The sequence below is a fragment of the Thunnus albacares genome, chromosome 21, assembly GCF_914725855.1.
Source record: "Thunnus albacares chromosome 21, fThuAlb1.1, whole genome shotgun sequence".
Classification (NCBI taxonomy): Eukaryota; Metazoa; Chordata; class Actinopteri; order Scombriformes; family Scombridae; genus Thunnus; species Thunnus albacares.
In genome coordinates this window covers 12,604,838-12,622,462 of record NC_058126.1, presented here as the reverse complement: position 1 = coordinate 12,622,462, position 17,625 = coordinate 12,604,838, and the positions used below count along the sequence as shown (strand labels likewise).

General features: G+C 40.2%; 2 protein-coding genes across 2 annotated transcripts in view; both read left to right on the top strand.

The window, feature by feature from the left end:
* The window catches only part of map3k22 (mitogen-activated protein kinase kinase kinase 22), a 40,790-nt gene extending 31,469 nt beyond the window's left edge, over nt 1-9,321 (top strand). The window contains exons 12-18 of the mRNA XM_044339706.1: nt 770-841; nt 1,402-1,566; nt 3,156-3,304; nt 3,420-3,551; nt 4,630-4,759; nt 6,097-6,274; nt 7,045-9,321. Of these exons, the coding sequence (XP_044195641.1) occupies nt 770-841; nt 1,402-1,566; nt 3,156-3,304; nt 3,420-3,551; nt 4,630-4,759; nt 6,097-6,274; nt 7,045-7,273 (1,055 nt within the window). The 3' untranslated portion in view covers nt 7,274-9,321. The remainder of the gene's footprint in view (nt 1-769; nt 842-1,401; nt 1,567-3,155; nt 3,305-3,419; nt 3,552-4,629; nt 4,760-6,096; nt 6,275-7,044) is intronic.
* A 1,560-nt stretch (nt 9,322-10,881) lies between these two features.
* cry-dash (cryptochrome DASH) lies at nt 10,882-17,304 on the top strand. The gene is made up of 14 exons (XM_044339868.1): nt 10,882-11,069; nt 12,952-13,124; nt 13,485-13,578; nt 13,681-13,811; nt 13,904-14,052; nt 14,508-14,596; nt 14,714-14,787; nt 14,901-14,990; nt 15,314-15,393; nt 15,479-15,538; nt 15,668-15,825; nt 16,037-16,156; nt 16,360-16,536; nt 16,742-17,304. Exons 1-14 carry the CDS (start codon nt 11,007-11,009, stop codon nt 16,847-16,849), a joined length of 1,566 nt encoding a protein of 521 aa, XP_044195803.1. The 5' UTR covers nt 10,882-11,006; the 3' UTR covers nt 16,850-17,304.
* The last annotated feature ends 321 nt before the right edge of the window (nt 17,305-17,625 follow it).

Genomic DNA, 17,625 nt, shown 5'->3' with positions numbered 1-17,625 from the left:
CGTACGTTCCCCTCCCAGATGTAAAGCTGTGTGGCCCTTCCTGCTGAGGGCTACAGTATTTGTTTACCATTCCCTGTGAGTAGATTTTTCCTCTCCATCCCGCACTGCCAAACACAAAAAATAACTCCCGTCTCCATGGGATACGGCCACAAAAACAGCACGAGGGGAGGCAGTCATCTGACAGAACAGCTGCTTTCAATTGCAAGTGGCTCCGCTGCTCTCCATTTAGTGTGTGTGCGCGTGTGTGTGTGTGTGTGTGTGTGTGTGTGAGAGAGAGTGTCAGCGCTCGCCTGCGTCAGCAGTGCTCCCCACCTGCCTTTAGTTACTGCTCCACTGGGTTCAGAGCTAAGGCTAAGCTAGCACACATGAGCTGTTTTCAGCTCTCTTGGCTGCAGTGAAGCGATACAACAGCTCTGTTCCGTGTGTGAAAAGCTGTCTTCCTTTCCGCTGCTTTTGCGCTCGACTTTGATTTGACATGCCAAGATGAGCGAAAGCAATGTAATGTCTTTCAGATGTGATCCGATGAAATGTGAAATTCTGTTATCCTTATTAGGCATCGATATGTTTGTGCACACGTGCTTCTCACTGTTTCCGAGCAATCAAACCTGCATTTATGAACTTGAGGAATGAATAGAGACAACTGTAAATGAAGAAGTATTGTGACTGCAAATTGAGAATTCAGTTGTAATGTGAGAGTAGTTGTTGAGTTTTCAATTACAGTATATTGGACTTTCTATCTGACAGCTTTGCCTCATTCCTCCCCCTTTAGGTCGCCATGGGAAAGGAGGGACTTTCCCTCGCCAGTTCCAGTTGCCCAATCGCAGCAAGGATTATGGAGACCGTAAGAAACCGGCTTTGCTAGAGCGATAACAACAACACTATTGTTGCTCAGATTAAACAGATTTGCTGCTATGTTATAGGACAACACACACAGACACACATCTACCAGTTTTTTTTTTTTTTTTACTTGAGGTTTCTGATATTGGATCTCATTCTTTACCGTGCCTCCTACTCACATTCACCGTTGACCATTTTGGCATTTTTTACACCCTGTGTAGATTTGGTACATGAAGTGCTGGCTTGCTGTTCCAGGCAGCTGCTAGTAATTGCTTACTCAGAGGCTAACCTTGGCTAGCAATGATTTACATTTCCCTGTGGTGAACCTGAACTTGTATAAAAACACAGCGCCCTGCTTCCTGTCTGAGGGGAAGTGGGACGGAGTGGCAAGAGGCACTCTGCTCTGGCTGGCCCTCTTGGCCAAGAGCTCACTTTATGCACGACACCTGTAAAGTAATGTGTAAAAACTATAAAATTCATCTGCAGTACAAACAAAAGATGCAGTGATCTGTGTGTGTTAAGTCATTCAAATATGTCTCATTGTTCTTGTATATGTGTTTTTAGGTCGCAGGACACTTCCGAGGAGCTTCATGCCGCAGGAGAACCTCTTCCAGCTGGTTCCCTCCAGTCGCACACGCAGTTATAATGGAGACAGTACGCTGCAGTACAGCGACCTTCGCTCACTCGGTCGCACCAGTGACAAAAGCTGCCAGCGTGGTACAGCCAAATGTGAGTTATTTCTCTTAAATCTCAAAACTCTTGAAGTGGAGGGAGAGGAAAAGGAAATATTCTTCCTGAAACATACACACTTTAAAATTAGCTGCATTTTTGTGAATTGGTGTTGTATCTGTATGATTCCTGTGGATAATCTGCCAAATAAACCCTTATTTCATAGATAAATTCAGAAAGTTCAGACTTTCCCCTGCTTGTCAAGAGTAGGGTTGATAATTGTGCCTCAATATGTTTATGGTACTGACTGCCTGTATCACAGAGTATTGATAAGTGTCAAGTATCGAATAAATGTAAAGAATTCTCATCATCATTTCCCAGAGCCCAAAGTGATCTCTTTAGATTGCTTGTTTTATCTGATCAACAGCCAACCAACACCCCAAAAATATTCAATTCGCAATGATATAAAACAGAGAAAAGCAGCAAAAGCTCACATATGAGAAGTCAGAACCATAAATGCTCAACATGTTTGCTTTAAAAAACGACTGAAATGACTAATTATCTACCAGAACAGCTGCTGATGAAATATCTGTTGATTGACTATTCAGTTCAGCTCTACTTGCATCTAATGTCTGGTTAAATTTGTGATCTTGTTTACTTTTTCTTTGATCAGATCTTGATGTAAGTCAAGGTCTTGTGAAGCAGCTCATTTTTAGGCTAAATTCAACATTTACAGTAAGAACTCGGGCCTCTATTGCTAAATGAAAACAGACAAACATTTACACAAACTGTAATTTATATGGAAAATGGATTTACATCAGCAAATTGATGATACATAACAGTGTGAGAGAATGTGAGGGTAGTATTTTCCTTTTGAAAAGTCAAACTGTGTTATTTCAAGAGTTTTAAATGCGTTACGCCATTGTGGATACAGACAAAACACGGATTATTTCTTTTCCAGCAAACACTCTATGGGTGTCAAAACAGAGTCTTCATTCCTCATAATGGATAGGAAGAGGCAACAGAAATAATTTACAGTGATACTGTATGTCACAGAAGACAGAATTGCCCTCTTATCATCCTGAACACTGTCTCAGATTGAGCCATGTCACAGGCTTACTAATCACATCTGTCCTCATTCAGTTTACAGGCGCCGTTGCCCAGAAACTGCCTTTGTCATGATGCGAAATCTCAGCTCAGCAGTCTGTGGTTGACGTGTCAGTCTCCGGTGTCCTTCTCACCCACACACAACCGAACTGCCTAACCCAGCCACAAAGAACTCTGTTAATACCAAAACAAAGTCTCAGAGTCTGAGCCTGCGTAGATGAGAGTTGTTGAGATGATCTTTCTAGGTTTTGACAACTTTCTGTAGGCTGATTGTGGTTTGACTCAGATATCTTGGGTTTCCCCCATCTGAGAGGGTCTGCGGGTGGAAATTATTTAAATACCCTGCGGTGGATTTGACGTCTAGTCTTGGTGAAGTTACTGTGCGAGTTATATTCGGGTTTTGCGGTGGATTTTGACACATGCTTTAGAGTTAGTGTTTGCTCCGATCAGTATATCACAGTGGATCTGTCTGCCTCTGGGGGCTTAGTAACAAAAAGTAAATTACTGGTGGGTTTTCATCATCTGGTGTTTTGTTTCTGCAGCACCGCGGGCGCCAGTCAACTGGCGACAAGGAAAGCTCCTGGGGCGTGGGGCGTTCGGGGAGGTCTACCTCTGCTATGACGCCGACACAGGCCGCGAGCTGGCTGCCAAGCAGGTGCCCTTTGATCCCGACTGTCAAGAAACCAGCAAGGTGAGCGCAAGAAAAATCTCACATCTGTTTGGAATAAATCACTGACTCTCAGGTATTTGTGGTATTTTATAATTGAAGATAAAATATTTGGATCACGTTCTGGTTCTCTCTGCAGGAGGTGAATGCTCTGGAGTGTGAGATTCAGCTGCTGAAGAATTTGCGTCATGAGAGGATCGTTCAGTACTACGGTTGCCTTCGGGACCTCGAACAGAAGAAACTCACCATTTTTGTGGAGTTTATGCCTGGGGTGAGTATTCTGCAGGGTCATGTCATTTGAATATGTTTAGTCCTTTAAAGTCACATCGTAGTACGTCCTTAAAGCTTGAAATACCTCAACGGATAACGTCTCAGAATGTCATAATGTCAGTTGTTTTTGAAAGTACACAGAAATTTTTAAGACAAACATCAAATCAAATCTTTACTAGCCACATCTGCTAAAAACCATTTCAGAAATGTCACCAGCTGTCAAAAAACATGTCCTCATTGGTTGATGTCAGCACAACAACTCCGTTTATGAGATCATTTTCTCAGTAAATGAGCATGTTAATGAGCTGCTGTCGCCTGTGAACCCTGTCCCTGCGGCTGTTTTTAATATTTCCTGGGCTATTTTTTTTTTTTTTTTTTTTTTTTTTCTGAGTAGCATTGAGTGTCTTAGTCACACATTGTCTTGTATTTGGAAATGTTTATGTTTCGCTGGAGTTTGCTGGCAGAGGCAAGAGGGGAGGTGACAAAGCCAAGTTTGTGGCTGCGCCGCTGTGGCTGACCGATAACACTTCAGTGACCCCGCGGCGGGGGTGGGGGGTGGGAGGTGGGGGCGGCGAGTGTCCCTCCGAGAGCCAGAGAGCTGTAGAGGTGTCTTGTTGGCAGCTGAAAGTGAGGAGGGAGAAGCGGGATGGGGAAGGTTCTTGTTTTCGTTCTGAGAGTTTAAAAGTGCGTCACAGGTGTTACGGGATCGGGTATTTGCGCTTGTGATTTCCTTACGAGGAACTGAAAACAGGAAATGCAGCACATTGAAGGTGTTTGGACTTGAAATTGGGGAGATTTTCTTTCTGCACATCGTATGTTTATATATACTCGCTTTTTGTACTTAAAAATTGGCTCCGACGCTTGCTTTCACAAAAAACAGAATCTACTTCAGCTGGAAATGTTCCTCCATCTCCGACGTGCACATTACTCCAAAGCAGAACCTCTACAATTTCACACACTACAGCTGTGACAATGATATTATTCTACAGCCAATATAAACATTTAAAATGCATTTCCCAACCTTTCCACTCATTCCCTCAACGGCTTTCGGTTTTCACTCGCTCATGTTGTGTCTCCAGGGCTCAATAAAGGACCAGCTAAAAGCCTACGGAGCCCTGACGGAGAAGGTGACAAGGAGATACACCAGACAAATCCTCCAAGGAGTCTCCTACCTGCACAGCAACATGATTGTACACCGAGACATCAAAGGTAAATGAAACGGCAAGCAAAGGTCAGGATAGGATTTTAATTGGATTTGTAACCGGAGCACACCCACACTTGAGACGCGGACTTAGCTGACAGTGTGTAAACAGAAAATCAGACTTTCTTTATGTTCTATATTACAGCAACTGGTGCTGAGAAAACTACAGTTTCATTCATCTTCTTCCCGTTGACATTCCCTCATTTGGTTATTCATCGTCTGCAGAAGGAGCCTGGAAAAAATTGGGCTATTTTGAACTCCCCTTTGGGATATATTAGGCTTCATGCTGGTGAAATCGGACAGTCTAAAAATGTTCAACACCGGATGGAAAGGCTTTAGTTTGGTTGTCTGCAGCTTTGGGAGTCGCTGCTTCGTTCAGCCACAGCCAAGAAGGGGAAATATACTGTCTAGTGTGGAAAAAAGATAGTAGGTCTCACAGGACACAGGCAGACTCTATGAGAGTTTATGTGGGTGGGATTTTCCACTTAGAAATGCTCTTCATGTGTAATATACAGTGTATGCTCATCTCACCACACAAGACTTCTTCTGTACGCAGTAAAAGAGCTGTCAGCACATGCGGTTTTTGGAAAGCACTTGGCATCGCAGCAAGACATTAGACTGTAAAGTTTCTGTAAATTAAATGTTCCGAAGGGCCAAACAAAAACCTTAAATGCAGTTAGTGTGATTTATTGGAGAGTCTCACCTCCTCGCAAGAAACTCAGAGAGGCAGGGGGGAACAGGCTGAAGAAAGTGAGAAGTTAAGGGTTAAAGTTACACTCCGAGTCTCTCAATCTCTTTTTCTGCTCGCATTGGGTGTGGAGGGGTGAGTGGCGAGTGGTGTACATTAGTCACTGATCAAACAAGCGGTGCGCCTGAAGGAAATGGGATAGACACAGCTACATGTTGGAAAATTACGAAGAAAGGAGGAGAAAGGGTGTAAGGTTTTGATCTGACCCGTGTAGAGCAGACGGTTTATTCAGTGTTTTATTTCCTGATGTGAGTGAGGCATTTTCCCAATGTGACAAAAGAAAAAGTGTTTCTCGAGTTGAGTCAGTGTAGTATTTATATAAAAATGGCTAAAAAAGTTATACTTTGACGTTTTAATAATAAGTCTGCCAGTGTTCCTTCACCACAGACTTGTCAAGCATTAGGAAAAGTTTACCTTTCCCCTCAGGTTGTTCAGTCAGTTTGAAGTGTAGCCACACTGTGAGCAGCCGACTACATTAACTGAACCTCCGAACTGTCAGAGTGTCCCTCAAACTGTCAGAGTGTCCCATAAAGGATACCGACAGTCCTCGGGAGACTCTTGAATAATTCTGAACCTCATTTTGTTTCGTTCCACCAGGTGCTAACATCCTGAGAGACTCCTCAGGGAACGTGAAGCTGGGAGACTTTGGAGCCAGCAAACGTATCCAGACCATCTGCATGTCTGGTACAGGCATCAAATCTGTCACTGGCACCCCCTACTGGATGAGCCCTGAAGTCATCAACGGGGAGGGATACGGCCGGAAAGCTGATGTATGGTAAGAACAAGATCAGATGAAACTGTAATGAGGCCCAAAGGGGGTATGAGACTGCTGCAGCACAAAAATAGATTACAAACACAAGACTAGACTGTAGCAATAAAAAAAACATAAAGTTATCTCTGTAGAAAGTTAGAGTTATAAAATTATATGTGAATTATATGTTTATTTCTGGAAAGTAACATGAATACTAACTCACATTTTTTTTATAACAAAACAGAAATACTTTTAATACAGGAGTGAATACAAGAACATAACCACTTCTATAATAGAATACAATCCAACACAGAAACACTTCAATACATTTGGGAAGTGTGTACTGCTCACTTTTTTTGACAGTTTTAAAATAAGTGTGACCTTTTACCACCCACACTTTCACACTTTGGACATTAGCAAGATGTACGGACATCTAGTACTATGTAAAGGTACATGAATAGATTAGAGTCTCGCCTTTAATGTCATCGTGATCATCTTCAGCAAAAAATACCCTGTTGTAAAACCCCAAAAACCTTAAAAATATTTTGACAATGACAATGTGATAAAACTTCCAAAAAAAGGTCTGGTAAAGGATTAACTTTCATTTTTGTGGCCATTGATCGCACTATATAAGGTGTTAAAGTTTCAAGCACCACTAAGTTCTATAAATAATATAAACATGAATACACATGAACATGACATTAAACTATGTGTAAACTAATATTTGATGCCAATATGATGAATCTCTGTGTTCTGACAATCAATCAACTTGACTGTATGTCGTTTGTCTTCAGGAGTGTTGCCTGTACTGTTGTGGAGATGCTGACCCAGAAACCTCCTTGGGCTGAGTTCGAAGCCATGGCAGCCATTTTCAAGATCGCTACCCAGCCTACAAAGCCCTCGCTTCCCGACGGCGTGTCTGACACGTGCAGGGACTTCCTGCGGCAGGTGTTCGTGGAGGAGAAGTGGCGGCCCACTGCGGACTTTCTGCTCAGCCACCCGTTCGTCCAGGGCAGCTTCTGAGGCCTGCGGATCCCCCTCCCCTTCCCTGCCTGCGAGGCCTCCTTTGGCCCCGGCGCCTCCCCTCCTCTCCGGCCCGCCCCGTCCCCAGGGCCCCCCAAGTCACCAGGCTCCAGGGCTCAGCACCACTCCGACTTCCTGCCCTGTCATCTATCACCAGTGTCTGCCTTGTCAGGACCGAAGCAACCCCTGCATCGCTCACCAACTAGCTCAACCCGGATTATTCACTGAGAGGCCAGGTTGACTGCTGTCAGACCTCCAGAGTCCTCCAAGGCATCGCAGTGTGCTCCCTCAGGAGGGGACTGACAAGAAAGCACTTAGCAGTCTCACACGCTAGAGACTGCTGTCCTTTCCCAAGCGGAGGAAAAAAAAAAAAAAGGCCCGAGTTAGAGAGAGCAGTGATGTTTCAAGCTTTCTGGGTCTCACTTTACACTCATCTACTGCCGCAGAATAGTGTCTAGGATTGGCCGGACACTGCGTAATCGTGATTGAGTGGTGACATCGATCACATCCTGATAGTACTGTAAGTCACTCATCAGCCTAAGTTAGCGATGAGTGAAATCAAGATGGTAGACTATTTTTATATGACAGACAATAACACATACAAAGATCATCGTCTTAGAAGATGACTTTCTACCGTCACTTAAATGTATTTTCGTCAACGCCTTACAATAAGAGTTTGTAAGCAAGAATGTCTTTTTTTTTAGCATCTTAGAGGGTTACCCTACTTTCATAGCACTCACAACCCCATTTAGAAGGATTGTCAACGTTGCACTTTTGATATCATGCATTGAGACATTTCCAACATGCAAGATAATCAACTGAGGAGATATTTTTCTATTTGATGCCTTTTATATGATTTGATAAGGAGAATTGTTTAGTTTGTTCCAATGTCAAGAAAAAAAAAAAAGAACCAAACTTTTGCATTATAGTGTGCAATGTTAATGTCTATTAAGCAATACCAACACTACTGTTGGAGTCTGTGACATCCATTCCAGCTTCCCATGCAGTGAGCCTTGTTCCATTCAGAAGTGGCCAAAGAGAATTTAAAGAGAAAAAAAAAAAAAGAGGCTGAATGAAAAAGCTGCCAAGACAAACTTTCAATACATTCAGGCTAAGTTCATGTACAGTATTATTAGTCATGTTGGATTTTTTTTTGTCACCTCAGAACCCTATAGCCTTTTCTATGTTATGGCAGCTTTGTGCACAGTAGACTGCACAGACCAAATCCGATGCATTGACATGACATTGTGTTGCTATGAGAAGCATTACGAGAAATTACATTGAAGGAAGCGTCTCTTTACACATTCATTTGTGTTGTAATATGAATTAAATCACACCATTGCCTTTACTTTGCTTTCCACACTTTATATGAAATGAACGGTTCACTCGATGACCACTCGACAGCACACCTCGCTCTGTGTAACGTCACGTGAGATGAAAATGTCAGACGCCAAAAAAAAAACACGGTCAAGTTGGAAAGATGGAGCCAAAATGCTTCATTCATTCATGCTAAAGTGGAGATGATACGTGTGGGGAAACCTGGGGAGATTGATAACGGAGGTGCTGTAAGACATTGGCACTTGGAACAGGAATGATCAAATCTGTTTTTTTTTTTGACCCTTGTCAGTGCCTTACCTGAATCTGCTTGTTAACACAAATGTTCACTGCCAAAGCGGAAGGCTTCTTAATGAGGTGAGCAGCTGTTCTGTAGCGAGCACGCGCAGGATTTGCTGAAGTTCTTTTTATATGGAAAAAAAAAGATTATACTGTAAATACATATTGTTCTGCACTTTTTGTATGAAATTTCTTTACATTATATACAAATCTATTTGATGAAATAGCTACGTTATACAGTAGATTGTACTGTGATTTAGACAGAAGTATGTATGATTGTCTCTTTGAGAGCTGATAGGCAGTATGAAAAGGCTGGAAGGCTTTCGAGTGGGACAGAATTTGTTTTGTCTTAATGACAAAGCCTTGAAACATGAAATGTATCAAGTCATCGATCTTTTGTATATTTAACTTAATAAATCAAAGGTCTAAGACTATTTTCCTGTGTGATTTCATTGTGTTATTGTGTGATCAAATTGTCCTGGACTATGCCATGATGAGTTGGTGCCGTTTCATTTAAGTTGATTTTGTTTATTTATATGATAGATTTTTGTTTTAAAAACCCTGATACTATCAAGTAATGCTAATTGGGGAAAACATGCATTTAATATAATTGTCACTTTAAAAAAAAAAAGGAAAAATGTGGGGGAAAAAAATAGCCTACAGATATTTTCAGTAAATTTATTGACAAATCCGAATTTACAACAAGGATACAGAGAAAACAGGATAACAGCTGTGTGATGGAAATGTTACAAAAGGTAGAAATAAAAGAAAGTGTTGCTCCAGGGTTTAGCTCATATGAGAGACAGTTTTTCACATATAGTTACAGATTTTATTGCCTTGCAGATCAGACTGCAAGGCAATAAAAAAATGCAAGTTTCAGGGTTTCTAAATTACTAAAAGTGGGTTTGAATACATTGGAGTTTGGTTTTTGATTTGAGAACCAGCTGGTGTGAATATTATAGTTCCCAAATATCAAGAGAAGGCTTACAATGTACACAATATCACAGTCTTTGAATTTCCTGCCCCAAACAAAACTTCTTTAAAATCAACATTTATGCTTCTTCTTTCAAGAAAATATTTAGGGTTGCTATTTATAATTTTTACATCATTATGAAACTTGAACCGTCATCCCACCGATATATTTAACATACAGGAACTATTGACTGGGCTTCCTGGGAACTCCAAGAATAAACCACTGTAAGAAACAAACATAGCAAAATGTTAACTTCTTTCTTGTCAAAACATTAGTTATGTAATTAATGTCATCTGAAAAACAAAACAGATTGTTATTATTATTTTAGGAGTTAGTTAATTTACATATTGTGTAAAACATAAATATATACTTTTCTTCAATACAAATTGCAGCTTTTACCCCAAGACAGTCTTTCCAAAAAGCCTTCAAAATGACTGACAAAGTGCCTTAATCCCCTGATAGTGTGTGATACATTAAATTGGGACCCATGACAAACATGTACTCAATAAATAGTTCTATCTATTAAGACTGCATAGGTGGAATTGGATGCTTTCGATCAGGGTCCCCCAAGACCCAGTACATTAGTTTTTTTTTTTTTAATTTTTTTTTAAGCACTAATTAAGACAGAAACAGAAAACAATGATAGGAAGTCATTAGGAACAAATTGTTTGACAAGTCATGACAAATTGGAATGACAGAATAAATCACCTGTGAGATATGACCATTCCCCAGTCGGTATGCGTAAGGTAACTTTTCCTTTTTGTTTTTGCTTCATCTCAGCTATTTGTATGCTAATCCCTGTGGACAATTATAATAAAATAAAATAAAAATAATTAATGATTTAATTAACTCATTTAATTATCTTGAATTCGAACTTTATTGGACTTTTTTGTAAGTAATTTTTGAAATACATTTATTTATAGGCCCGTGATTAAAAACACGGTGGAAGTGACTTTAGGTAAGCTTGACGCTGTTAGAAAACCACCTTATAAAACCTGGTGTTTTGTAACAGCGTGTGTGAAAACGTGACTGACAGTCAACACAGAGCAGAGCAGGCAGACAGACCGGGGACCAACCTCTCTGAGACGGAGAGGTGTTTTATCTGTTTCTGATACAACTGCTGCTGCTTTTTGGGAAACGACAAGTATGTCTACCTCTCGTACGATCATATGTTTGCTGAGAAACGACCTGCGAATCCACGACAATGAGGTAAGATAAGAATGTATCGCGAGTCCAGTGATCTTATAAAACCTAGCGTCAAACCTGCTATTTGACGCTAACTTTAAACTTTAGAGCACATAATAAACATAAAAGTAAGTACGTTCACTGAAGTTATGCGCTTAAGTTTTGCATTAGCTGTATTAAAGTCATTACGACAACGTTTTGGACATGTTATGTATGTTTACCCGGTGGTGTGTACGTGGTAACCCCAGACCCGGGATTCGCCGCAAAAGATCTCGCGAGAATTATCATTTCAACCCAAGCCACGATCTTTTCATAAACCTAACTCAGTGCTTTTTGTGCCGAAACCTAACCAGACCTTAACCACAGCGTTGTCACACCATAAAACATAATTATTTTGTATAACGTGCACAATGAAGAAACAACGCGTACAAGTCTCGCGAGATTTTCGCAAATTTAGGGTAACCATCTAGACACGACCACCGATATCAAGCTGCTTTTGTTCCACCAGCGGCATGAACAACAACACTTCCGGCCCAAACCTCGATAATACAAGCCTGGTTTTTAATTTTATAATAGTTTAATTTCATTTCATAAATTTTAATTTAAATATTTAATTTCACCGCAAAAACATCACACATCATGTGTCAAAATACTTTTCTTGACTTGCACTCTATCCCCACTCTGTCATTTAATTCGATTTAAATTAAATTAAAATTTACTGTTACATTCCTTTTTTAACCCAACTTTATTGAAAACTGTCAAATAAACAAAGTGCCAGGCAATTCAATTATGATATAATAATAATAATAATAATAATAAAACAAAAACATTCAGTTAAAGGATTGTGCAAGAAGCTTTTTACATTCAATACAAACAAAACAATACACAGGAGGAGAAAAAGTAAATAAAGGGGTACAGATTAATATTCAAGTAATATTAGTCAAATTATTAATTTTAAGTTGTTTTTTTAAAGATTCCCTCAGACATGTTTTAAGATGTATACAAAATATCCTTCTTTGAATCATAATTTGAGTCTGATGTGATTTTTCCATTTAAAAAAAAGTTCAATTATCTTGTTAAAATGCTTAAAAGGGCATCTAATCCTTCTCCCTCATTAAAACTTCCAGGATATATGAATATGTAAATATATTTCATATCTGAAGTTTAACTGTTGGACACAAGATGTCTCCTATTTCACTCAGTGTTTGTGCACTGTGTCAAGTTTCCACATCACACTTGTGTAAATTGAATACTGGACCGGCTTCCAAACTGTTTGTGAAGTCACAAATCCTGCTTGTGGGCCCCTCTATCACCTCTTAAAATTGGATTTTCAGTGAGCAAAGAGAAACTTTCCACTTTCTGCAGATTAATGTGAAAACAGCCTTCTAGTGTCAAACTCTGCACACACATCATTCTGCACAGTGAAGCTCAAACAACCAACTGTTGAAACAACAAGAAGAAAAACATATCTTTGAGTGGAGGGAGACTTTAAACTTTACTAGAAAGTTTTTATGTATATGGAATTTGCCAAAAAAATGATAAGTAGTTGAGTGTTGCATGCATTTAGTCATCCTGTATGATAGTGACATCAAACTTGTCAACATGTTCTTCCAACTTCTGGTTAGACTACAAGACCGAATTTTTCCAAATAAAATTGACATTTGTTATAATGTGTTTTCAGCTGGACACACTTGGACAATCACAACATATTTTTAGGAGATTCTGTGTTAAAGGAAAATGTTTTCAGTGTCCCTTTGTGATAAATTTCTGTTGTCATTAATTGGTTTTGTTTAATCAATGCTGTATTTGCAGTTCTATAATTAAAAGTACTATTTTACATGAATGTGTTTGTCCAAGAGATTCAATTCAGCATGAACCATATACTCACTGGTCTTTTCACACACAGCTTTTCTACTGGGCTCAAAGAAATGCAGAGCACATAGTCCCGCTGTACTGCTTCGACCCCAGACATTATGTAGGAACTTACAACTACAACCTACCAAAGACGGGACCTTTCCGCCTGCGCTTCTTACTGGACAGCATCAGAGATCTCAGAAACACACTGCGCAACAAGGGCAGGTAAATTAATCCTCCTGTACATGCTCTTAATTCATGTATCCTCTACTGCTTTACTTTTACATTTGCTCTTCAGGTCTATCTTTGTTGTAGCAGGTATAAAGATGACCATGAACTTATGTATAATGTTGATGCAGACCTTTTTCCTCAGCTCTCTGAGATTTTATTGATGCAGATGTAACAGGACCAGGACACACCTGGGCTTATAGGATGTCATGTTTACATTAACATGTCTGCTGCACACACTGTTCCCATAACTAAGTCTGGTCAGCCAGGGGGAAGTTGCTATCCCTCTACCCAGGATGCAGCTTGCCTGGCATGGTGTTAACTGGAGCTTACTTTGTATGTTTGTGTGTGTCACAGTAACCTTGTAGTGAGACGGGGTAAGCCAGAGGACGTAGTAGCCGACCTCATCAAGCAACTGGGCTCTGTCAGCACTGTGGCTTTCCAGGAAGAGGTAGTTTTAGTCTCTTCTCTTTATAGCGTTAATTATGACCACTTTTTTTTACACTTTCCAGTGATTTTGACACAGCTGATCCATCATGTGATCATGTTCCAGGTAACTTCAGAGGAACTGAATGTGGAGAAAAAAGTAAAGGATGTCTGTGCACAGATGAAGGTCAAAGTTCACAGCTGCTGGGGGACGACACTGTACCACAGAGATGATCTCCCGTTTCACCACATATCCAGGTGAGAGGACAACGCCAGAGACAAAGGTTTTATGAGCGATATCAGTTGAGAAGTGCTAGAAATGATTTGAAACCTTTCATTATACTTGTTAGGCTGCCTGATGTGTACACTCAGTTCAGGAAGGCAGTGGAGACTCAGAGCAGGGTGCGGCCTGTGTTCCCAACCCCCGAGCAGCTAAAACCTCTCCCCTCAGGACTGGAGGAAGGAGCCATTCCTACCGCAGAGGACCTGCAACAGACAGGTGAACGCCTGAATGTCTTATCTGCTCAATCTGAACGCTTTGATTCATATAGTATCTTGTGCACGTTCTCTTTCATTTTCTGTGAAATTGCAAAAATGATCAAACTTTGTCTGCATTTCTATCACCAGCACAAATCTGTGTAAATTTGTTTTATGAGCTTATTTAATTGACTTTTGTGTAAATGGCTTTACATATTGCTGGCATATAATTGCTCATTTTATGCAGTAGCATGCCTCTATTAAGTTAATCCATTCTGCTGCTGTTTTCAGAATTCAATAGGCAAACTTCTGAGCACAGACTTCCTTATTAAGTGCCACCGAGCCAGCAGACTGGTTTTATATCCATGAACATGATTAAGCTTCTATGTTTATGTGTGTCTTAATGTACATCAGGGGTTGTGTAACATGTATTAAGGAGTCTGATGCTAAAATACTTTTCCTGTTATATTCTCATAGAGCCTGTGGCTGATCCTCGCTCAGCTTTTCCCTGTGCTGGTGGGGAAAGCCAGGCTTTGGGCAGAGTGAAACACTACTTCTGGGACACTGTGAGTACAACTTCCCTTTCACATGGACATTAGTTGCTGTTTATAAAGTAGCAAAAATCTCATATACTATGTCGTACTATGTCGGTGTACTTAAGATATGTTTTCTGTTTTCCATAGGATGCAGTTGCAACTTACAAGGAAACGCGTAACGGCTTGATCGGTGTAGACTATTCCACTAAATTTGCACCTTGGTGAGTGTTATTGTATCATTTCCTCTACTGCTGAATGCTTATCAGTGAATCATGTTCTCTGTAAGTTGTATCTCTGAATACATGTCTAATGGTGCTGTTCTGGCATTCTGCAGGCTGGCCATGGGTTGCATTTCACCCAGGTATATTTATCATCAGATCCAGCAGTACGAGAGGGAGCGGACAGCCAATCAAAGCACATATTGGTGAGTCTGAACACAGAAAAGAGATACAAAACAATAGATTCTGTAAAATAGTACCATATCAGTGAGGTAGGTACAAAAGCACAAACTTTCATCCAAATTTTCAATTGTTTAATTGTATTTTTATTGCATTAGGTTTCATGTTTTTGTGTTTTTATGCTGCCTTGCTGCCAAAAAAAAAATCCTCTTGTGGGACAATAAAAATCTGAACTGAAAGCTCACCAGGTTCTGGTGCTGTCTGTGTAGTTGATAATATGAAGCTATTCAGTCACAGATATATGTAAATTTGTCTTTATTTTCTGAAGATCTTCACTGCTTTCTTGCAGGGTTATTTTTGAACTCTTGTGGAGGGATTATTTCAAATTTGTGGCTGTCAAGTATGGGGACAGACTGTTTCAGATCGAAGGTAAGAATGAGTTGAAGTTTTCAACTTATTTTCTTTACACACAATAAATGAATGTAAAGCTTATATCATGGTGTTTCTACATCAGGACTTCAAGACAAATCTGTGCCATGGAAAACGGACATGAAGCTTTTCGATGCATGGAAAGGTTTGCACCATTTTGTTCACAGATATTCTTTATTAAAAATCAATCTGTGTCTTTTAAAATGTGCGTTAAAAGTGAATGTGCACTATATGTGTCTGTTGCTGAATGTATGTATATCATTTGTGATCACAGAGGGACGCACAGGAGTGCCCTTCGTGGATGCCAACATGAGAGAGTTGGCAATGACAGGCTTCATGTCCAACAGGGGGCGGCAAAATGTCGCCAGCTTCCTCACAAAGGACCTGGGCCTGGACTGGAGGATGGGAGCTGAGTGGTTTGAGTACCTTCTAGTGAGTAGTAGCCAAAGTTTTAAGTCAGTCTGGAAGTTTTGAAAAGTGATATATATATTTATATATATTTTTAAGATGCTGTTTCATTACTGAAATTGCAGAATAACATGTTTTTAAAGTCCTGAACTTAGCACATCAGCCCTATTTTATCTATAAATGATGATACTCACAAGTTTGTCTTTCTACCATTTTTTAAAATTTTCTTCCAAAGGTTGATCATGATGTGTGCAGCAACTATGGCAACTGGCTCTACAGCGCTGGTATAGGAAATGACCCCAGAGAGAACAGGAAGTTCAACATGATTAAGCAAGGCCTTGATTATGATAACAATGTAAGTTTGTGCAGCGTGAATTGTTAGTTTCACTTCTCTTTGAAATTAGTGTGGAGCATGCCATTGTTTGTACTACAACACAAAATTTCTGAGTCACAGTCTGTGCAGGTGAGGGCTTTGCTGTCACATGAGTGATGAAACCGTTATAAATAGAAAGTTTCAATTTTGTTCATCGAGTTATTTGTTATTGCTGTCTGCCATAGGGTGACTATGTGCGACAGTGGCTTCCAGAGCTGCAGAAAATCAGAGGATCTGATGTTCACACACCCTGGACCCTCAGCTCTGCTGCGCTGTCACATGCTCAAGTGTCCCTCGGCGAAACATACCCCACCCCTATCATCATAGCGCCTGAATGGAGCAGACACGGGAACAAGAAACCGGTGGGTTTTCAGAGAAAAGGGAAGTGGATAGTATGATGGTGTGCTTTTATCCCACACAGGAACTCCAATTGTAATTCTGCACTGTATGAAACCTCACAGTCTTCTTTTATACCACCACAGTCAGAGCTAACAAATGTTTTTCTTTTGTTCATGAGATGAATTGAAGGTTAATGTCAGGATTTTTATTTATTTTTTTTTTTCACAGAGTGGTACAGGACCTTCCCCGAGAGGAAAAAAAGGCCCATCTCACACTCCCAAACAGCATCGTGACAGAGGCATAGATTTCTATTTCTCTAGAAGCAAAAATCTGTGATCTACCTCAAAACAAAACTAACACATGGATAACGCACAGAGGATGGAAGCTCCAATGATACAAACCTGGACAGTAATGTGTTGATTGGGGAAAGTTGTCAGACGATGGTTTGAGGAGTGGTTTGCATGTTCCTACTTTTGCATCAACAGTTGAACTTCATGAGACATCTCTAGATTATGCCATCGTTTCTCTGGAAATTAGGTCTCATAAAGCTCCTTTCCTGAATGCGCCACTACATTTCCTGTTATATTGCTGCAATTGTGGAAGCCACACTGTGGGTTTGTTTCTACACCAGCTAATTAGTTAGAATGATCTTTCTTGTGAAGATTTTTTTGTGCAGATTTGTTTTTCTTGCAATTTTCTTATGTCTGTTTGGATATACAGCTGTTTTTACTTGATTCAATTTCAAGGTTTGCCTAACTGTGGCAGTTACGAAATAAAATTGCAAAATGGGAGAGTTTTTGCTGATTGATTTTGTTACGAAATGCAGTAAATTACATTTTCTCAGTGTAAATTTGAATCTTGACTGCTGTTTATTTATTTTTTTGCTGTTTATTCTATATTATCAAAGGAGGGGCGGGAGAGAAATGCTACATGGAGCAGTTATGAATGCAGAAGAGAAAAGGCAACAGAAACAGCTCAACAACCATCTCTACCTTTTTACCAACATTTTCCTACTGCTGCCCACATTTGCTAAATCACTAGACGATGAAAAGGTGTTGTTTCGTTTCTGGTCACTAATGCCATGACGACAGACAGACAGAATATTAAGAGGA

Coding starts and splice junctions, on each gene's coding strand:
- cry-dash (XM_044339868.1), top strand. CDS start 11,007: ATGTCTACCTCTCGTACGATCATATGTTTGCTGAGAAACGACCTGCGA. Junction 14,991..15,313: donor GCCAATCAAAGCACATATTG/GTGAGTCTGAAC, acceptor GCTTTCTTGCAG/GGTTATTTTTGAACTCTTGT. Junction 15,826..16,036: donor AGTGGTTTGAGTACCTTCTA/GTGAGTAGTAGC, acceptor TTTCTTCCAAAG/GTTGATCATGATGTGTGCAG.